Genomic DNA, 6,869 nt, shown 5'->3' with positions numbered 1-6,869 from the left:
ATGGGGTGCGTGTGTTGCAGGCACCTGTGGTTGCTGCCAGCGCTGCGCGGTGCCAGGTGCATCTTACAGGAAACATACATATAACATTTAGTGACTCCATCGATATATCATGGGTCTCTTGTTCTCTATCCCCCTCGCTGGCCCGCTTGGGACCATCGCAGCATCATTCCTCGGAGGTCTTGCGTTTTGCTTTACTTCAACTGCTGGTGGGTCGTCCCGGATTATGCACATATAGAACTGCAGCTGATACGCCTCTTAGCGTCCATGTTTTGCAAGTCTTGTAACTGCAATTCCTCGATAGCGACGAGAGTCGGTTTTGCAGTAAGTGAAATGAGTGGGAATCTGAAAGAGCCCTGACCATATTTGCCTAGATAATCTTTATTTTAAATTCCCTGCTAGCATGGCTCATGAAGACTCCATTCGCAATTCGCAAGATTGAACATTGGAGTTATGACTACATAAAGATGGACTGCGATGAGGGCAAGTGTTATGGTGTTCTGGCGGTACGTTCAATGCAACTTGCAGTTGACTTGATGTTGAGCTACGTGAACTCAGGTCCATCGTATTTGTTTCGCCTTATCTCTATTTCATACGATCCTAAGCTTGTCTCTCATTGGCGTCAAAGAGTCTAGGGATAAACGCGCCGCAATACAGAATGGGTAAGCACCTCTGTCTTGTTCTCAATATTTGGAGTATGTGCTCATCTAAGCCAGCTGGTGGGGCCCAAAGGTTCTACTGTGGATTTTGCTCGTTGTGGTTTCATTCTTCATACCGAATGCATTTTTCATGTTCTGGGGCAACTATGTTTCTCTTATAGGTGCCACCATATTTATACTCCTCGGTTTGGTTCTACTGGTCGACTTCGCCCACTCATGGACAGAAATGTGTCTGGAAAACTGGGAGAACTCAGATTCGACTTTATGGCAATGGATCCTCATAGGCTCCACTGCTGCGATGTATGTGGCGTGTATCACCCTGACCGGCATTCTATACGCCTATTTTGCAAGTTCCGGATGCACTCTCAACCGGTTCTTCATCTCATTAAACCTGGCCCTTTGCATCATTATCACTATTATGTCTATACATCCTGCCATTCAGGAGTCGAATCCTCGATCGGGCCTTGCTCAATCCGGAATGGTTGCTGCATACTGCACCTATCTTATCGTCTCCGCCGTCAGCAATCACGCACACCAATCTTGCAATCCGCTCAGCCGGACTGACAAGACGCGGACTACCACGGTCGTTCTTGGTGCAGTTTTCACTTTCTTGGCTATCGCCTATTCTACCACTCGCGCAGCGACACAGAGCCGTGCATTGGTGGGCAGGGTAAAGAAAGGTGGCGCAGTTCAACTCCCAGTCGACGTTAGTGAGCCTTCGGAAATGGATGTAGTTAGCACTCAACCGGGAAGAACCGAATCACCAAGATATCAGGCTCTGCTCGCTGCTGTCGAGGCTGGGTAAGTGATTGTACTATAGATCTATATCTGGGTAGTGAAAATTTGCCAGAGCAATCCCTGCATGCGCTCTGGATGAAGAGGATGAAGATGATGAAGATGATAACTATGGAGATGCCAAAGATGATGAACGGTCCGGCACGAGATACAATGTGAGTATTGCAACATCTTCTATAACAATCACCTTACATGCACAGTATTCCTGGTTCCATGTTATCTTTGCTATCGGTGCAATGTATGTTGCAATGCTCCTGACTGATTGGTAAGTCGTCATTCAATTGTATACAGAGCTTTCCGCCCATCTTTTTCACCTAGGAATGTGGTGTCCACGGAACAAGGTTCTACTGACTCCGAGGAGGTTGTCCGCATCGGCCGCTCGGAGACCGCGATGTGGATGCGCATAGTAAGCAGTTGGGTGTGCATGTTATTGTACATGTGGAGCTTGCTTGCGCCCGTGTTGATGCCAGATAGGCAAGTGATCTTGATTGTAGTCATCGAACTGGTCTCATCATTTTACAGGTTTGGAGATATGTGAAGTCCAGTTTGCTTACTTCATCTCCTCATTTTGATATGAACTACCATCAAACTTTGGATTAATGATGTGCCCCTTTTAATGTACTATGGCGAGCTTCGTGCTCATAGTTCCATGATTTCGTTTAGATGCGTCTTTCCTATCCACGAGATGGGTTCGTGAGCCTTTTGATGTTTGCAAATCATCCATCAGCTTCGTTCCCGTCATCGGAAACGACTTTTCGGATGACTCCGATGGCTTTTGATGCGAAATGGGCCCGGTCAAGTCAGAGATCGACTGACCAACTTCGTCCTTTGAGGCGCCTTCTGAAGGGGTGTGCGCCACAGGCCAACCACAAGCAGTTATATCCGAATGATTGCGGGTGTAGACATACTCCGAGCTGATGTGAATGATTTTGCCAGTGTCGCGAGAGATTTCGGATGGGCAAGTAACTTGTTAACGTCCACATTCCAATGTCATGCTTCGCTAGTTCATTGTTGAAGGTAAGCTCAAAGCAGACATCATTATAACCACAGCCTTGTTTGACGTGCATTACGCAGTTCCTTGTCAGTATTCCTGGACAATATACGATGCTGTTAGGATATAAGCTTGGCGACCTGGTACCTTACAAGGCATGTTAAGAGACTGTTACGGTCATGCGGCAAATTACGGTCAACTCAAAGCCGTCGAAAGGCGTTCTACCCCATAATGACGAGCCTTTATGCCAAATGGGCCCAAGGCCTGAAACGAATTGTAAGTTACCCTGAACTTGGAGACTTCTATGACCTGAACGACTTGCCGGCCAATGTAATGGAGTTAGGCAACTCCTGTTTGTCTTCGGAGGCGAAGTACTGATACCTAACTTGTCCGTGTATTGAGAATCTTGTGTCAGAAGCATATGTACGGCTTACCCCTCACGGTGCAGATCTTCCAGAAGGGGATGTTGTTGATTACCTTCCGCTGTCCTGTCTTCGGACATAGTCGACCAGCACGCACCGGAAGTATGCAACTCAGGGCGGACGCCCTTCTAGGTGCAATCTTCGTGAGTGAGTGCGCTCGCCATTGACGCAATGGTGTATCTCTAAAGTTGATTCTCTTTAGTAGGACCATCGTGAGCTGTTTATATGGAGCACTATATAATGCCTGGTGCCTCCGTTGAGAAACCAACACGAGCAGCTCACCCATTATGATTTACTCAGTTACTCGTCTGTTCTTCATTGTTGTCGTTGTCGTTGTCCCTTCTGTCTATGCCCACATTGCCTTCTGGCATCCGAGCATGTGGGGCTTCAACGTCACAGACAAGGACCCAGCGTATTCTTACGACAACCGCCCTGTTGTTCCCCTGGCGCGTATGACGTTTGACGAGTGGTGGTTTCACAACCACCTTCGGTATCCTCCGCACCCAAATGATGTCTTTGAACTGCCCGCCGGGAAAGCTGCCGTTGCAGAACTCGGGTGCAACAAGGGCGCAACGACATGGTGGAATTCGTCCGAAGGGTTAGTCATCTGATTGATTGCATCCTCCATCAAAATGTATAATGAGGTCAATGATACAGCGGAGATGTTCGTCAGGGGGACTGGCCTTGCCCCAGATCCACTTCTGTCCAGTTTCATACCACAGGTATCGACGACGTAAAAGGTTGTGCACTTGCCATTGTTTATGAATCGGACGTCAGCAAGATCAAACCAGAGGACTTTACAGTCTTTAGCGTCAACCAGACTTGCGTCTGGCACAGATTCACCGCATTTCAGGTACGGTGGCCAAAGATCTTCTGAACCCAGTTTAACAACAACAACGATAGGTTCCCGCTGACATGCCTGCCTGTCCCGGCGGAAAATGCACGTGTGCATGGTTCTGGATCCACTCTCCTGATAGCGGTTCTGAACAGAGTAAGGCGGTTTCCTTTGCTGTCCTGTCATCCTGACTCGGTGCCTTCCAGTGTATATGAATGCCTTCCAGTGCACAGTAGCGGGTTCTAAGCACGATGCACCAGCTCTTATGAAGCCTCAAGTTGCAAGACGCTGCGGAGCAGATCCTGAACACGGAATTACCCACCCCACCCCTAGCAACTGTACGCACGGAGCGAAGCAGCCATTGTACTGGCTGCAAGATGAAGGCAACAACGTGAGCGCTAGAAACTTTTCACGTGATATTAAATCTGAACCGGGTCTGATTAGATGTTTGAGGACTACATGGGTCCTCCTTTTTATAACGACCTTTATGATTTTAAAGATGGAGCTCAGAACGACATATTCATGACAAACACGAAAAATGCTGTTCAGAGTCAAAAGCGGGATATATATCAGCCGTCTCGCTTCTCAAGGTTTTGGGGCAATGAACTTCATGCTTCGAGGGAGGCGATGATAGAGGGCGTTTAGGAAGGATGCATCGTATACTTAACTTACCTTGTAATTTGGAATCACTTCGGACTTCATGCGACAACTTACACAAGTTTTGCGTGCCTTGTCTACTACATATATTCCCCAAAAAAGCACCCTCACGCGCTTCATGCAGGGCTCAATACGAGGTAGAGCAAATGGAGAAGCTGCGAATGACATGACTGTCGAAATCAGTACATAGGGGCGCTTTCGGGGATTCCCAACGAAAACAAAACTAGCATGTTATTATCAGCGAACAAAAAAGACAAGATATGAAAAGTAAACACATAAACATAAATGAGGACTACATATCCACCCATCACTCAGATTCGTCATCATCTGCATCCTCAAGCCACTTTAAGAACGGCTCGCTGGCCTTCCTCACTTTCTTGCTCGTCTCCTTATCAACGTACTTCTTGCTGACATGAGTACCCCACTGAGTCACCACGTCTTCTTCCAAGACGTCGATCTGGTACAATGCCATTAGGATTTTTGGCACAGAAGGGATGAGCTCGGGGTGGGTGAGCCCAACAAGGCGCTCAATTCCACCCAAGAGAGCTTTCTGGTGCTTCTCGGAGGTGATCATCTGCACATCAAGTTAGCAACATCCGCGTAGATCAGTAAGAGGAGAACAAGCCTTGGCGAGCAGGGCCTTGTATATATTAATCTCTTTCACAACATCCTCAGTGAACAGCGCTTGAACAAGAACGAGGACAGTCTTGTGTTTCTTCTCGACGCCAAACTCTTGAGCCTTCTGGTAGATCTGCACTGCACTAACGCCTGCTTCGCCCTTGTTCTCTTCGACCCAACGACCAAACTGAGCGTAAGGGCTGTTGACATCGTCATCACTGCCCTCATCATCTCCTAAGCCGCCAGCAGGCGTAAGTGATAGTCCGCCAACCTGACTCTCCAACGCCTTAACGCGAGCCTTGACAGCCTCGGGAGAGGTATCAGCCGACCAATCTTGAGCTCCAAGCTTGGTTTCTGTGGTAAGCTCAGCAGCTTCGGCTTTGATCTTCTTGGTAAGCTCATCATCGCTATCGCCACCAGAACCACTATGTTCGTCACCAGGAACAGATGGAGCTGACGCGTGTACTCCACCGCCATTTCCATTTGTCTCACCCTTGCCCCCCTTCTTGCTCTTCTTGGGGTTCTTAGGCGGGTTCTTCAAAATAAAGGTGACGAGCTTGTGTTTCATGTCGACGTCCGTCCTCTCACCGCAAGCTTTGCAATCCCTGACGATATCCTCGTTGCGACCGCTCTTGAGGATGATAAGGTCTGTCTCAGGATTCTTGCATGAACGACAAAGGACAAATTTGTCGATGAAGACGTCAAGCAATTCCCGAAGGCGAGAGGCGTCATGAGCGCCGTTGACGATGTATCGTTCATTCTTGTCATCAGAGGAGGTCTGTGCACCGAGCTCACAGCCAAAGAATTTGGTAGGATAGGTGGGAGGGCGAGATAGGGCACGAGCGACATCTGCCATGTTGGGAACGACGGTTTTGATACCATTTCCTTTGCCTTCAATTTTTGTGAGAAGGAGCGGCATGCGGTAGCGGTAAAACTTGTCATCGACATCACGACGAATATTCACAATTCCTGCGGAAGCCATGCTGGGCAGATGTTTAACGCTACAGTATGACCTAGTCAATGGACAGCATGTCGCAGATGATGGAAACGACATACAGTACTTATGGACTTTCTCCGAAACAAACACGTATTTGCCGATAAATTGAGTGGAGGTCGAAGCATGAAATAAAGTCTTCTGTTTTCTCCTCGAGTAGGACAGAAGATAGAAAAAATTTGCGTTTGAGAAGCAATCGTGGGCTAGGGGAAGACCGCGAAATTTCTAGGTTATGGGCTTTGGGTTTAAGTAGACAAAGACTGTAAGAAGACTTTGTGGTTGGTGGTTATGGGCAGTCCTTAGGCAGTCCGGTAAAGGAAGCAAATTTATGGGTGCCTGTTTGTTCCGCTTCCGGCGGTTGCCGGATGACTAAGTACAGCCGCAGCCACACCCGGCCGCTTCCTGAACAGAGCAGGCACTTCCGAACAAGCCCAGAAATGATTCTGCCACAGCCTGCTCCAGCCATTCAGACTGTTGCAGCATAGCGACTCCTCAACGTAAGTAACGCGTCCCCCCTCCTGGGTATCAAGTCTCTGAGTCACTGACCCCCCGAAATGTTTGTAGCGGCCAAATCTAAACGTGCTCTGTACCACGAAAGCCTCGAGCTACCAGCACCATATAAATTCCTCAATGAAGGTGTATCTCGTTTCCTCGGGCTCACTCATTAGCTCTGCATACATTGGCTGCAGATATGGTTATCGTGGGCGCCGTCCACTGCGGCAATGTCGATTGCACCCGTGGTCATAAATGATTCAGTTCTTTCGCAGATGATGTTCACTCGACCATGCTTCGTTCCATGTCGCTGGCACAGTTTACTCAGTTTCGTTCTCACCGGATGGTACTGGCATCGCGTCTGGTTCGAAGGATAACACCGTGCGGCTGTGGAATACAGCGACGAGAC

The 6,869-nt window shown here is 48.5% G+C and overlaps 3 protein-coding genes across 3 annotated transcripts; 2 read left to right on the top strand and 1 right to left on the bottom strand.

Annotated features, from left to right (window-relative positions):
- Window positions 1–56: 56 nt before the first annotated feature.
- On the top strand, window positions 57–2,208 carry F5147DRAFT_688391 (serine incorporator/TMS membrane protein). Its single transcript, XM_041436916.1, has 9 exons — window positions 57–206; window positions 260–321; window positions 372–503; window positions 556–659; window positions 714–1,457; window positions 1,507–1,606; window positions 1,652–1,716; window positions 1,770–1,925; window positions 1,974–2,208. Exons 1-9 carry the CDS (start codon window positions 110–112, stop codon window positions 1,987–1,989), a joined length of 1,476 nt encoding a protein of 491 aa, XP_041294492.1. The 5' UTR covers window positions 57–109; the 3' UTR covers window positions 1,990–2,208.
- A 943-nt stretch (window positions 2,209–3,151) lies between these two features.
- Window positions 3,152–4,344, top strand: F5147DRAFT_633935 (uncharacterized protein; the record flags this gene model as incomplete). The annotated part of the gene is made up of 5 exons (XM_041432853.1): window positions 3,152–3,462; window positions 3,522–3,717; window positions 3,768–3,855; window positions 3,906–4,090; window positions 4,144–4,344. 5 exons carry the CDS (start codon window positions 3,152–3,154, stop codon window positions 4,342–4,344), a joined length of 981 nt encoding a protein of 326 aa, XP_041294491.1.
- A 226-nt stretch (window positions 4,345–4,570) lies between these two features.
- Window positions 4,571–6,269, bottom strand: F5147DRAFT_688388 (domain found in IF2B/IF5-domain-containing protein). Its single transcript, XM_041436915.1, has 3 exons — window positions 6,031–6,269; window positions 4,982–5,975; window positions 4,571–4,930 (listed from the first exon to the last, which is right to left on the bottom strand). Exons 2-3 carry the CDS (start codon window positions 5,954–5,956, stop codon window positions 4,664–4,666), a joined length of 1,242 nt encoding a protein of 413 aa, XP_041294490.1. The 5' UTR covers window positions 5,957–5,975; window positions 6,031–6,269; the 3' UTR covers window positions 4,571–4,663.
- Window positions 6,270–6,869: the final 600 nt, after the last annotated feature.

The sequence above is a fragment of the Suillus discolor genome (genome assembly GCF_016758755.1).
Source record: "Suillus discolor strain FC423 chromosome Unknown F5147scaffold_19, whole genome shotgun sequence".
NCBI classification, from domain to species: Eukaryota; Fungi; Basidiomycota; class Agaricomycetes; order Boletales; family Suillaceae; genus Suillus; species Suillus discolor.
Note: the sequence above shows the minus strand (reverse complement) of the source record. Positions and strands in the feature narration are given on the sequence as shown.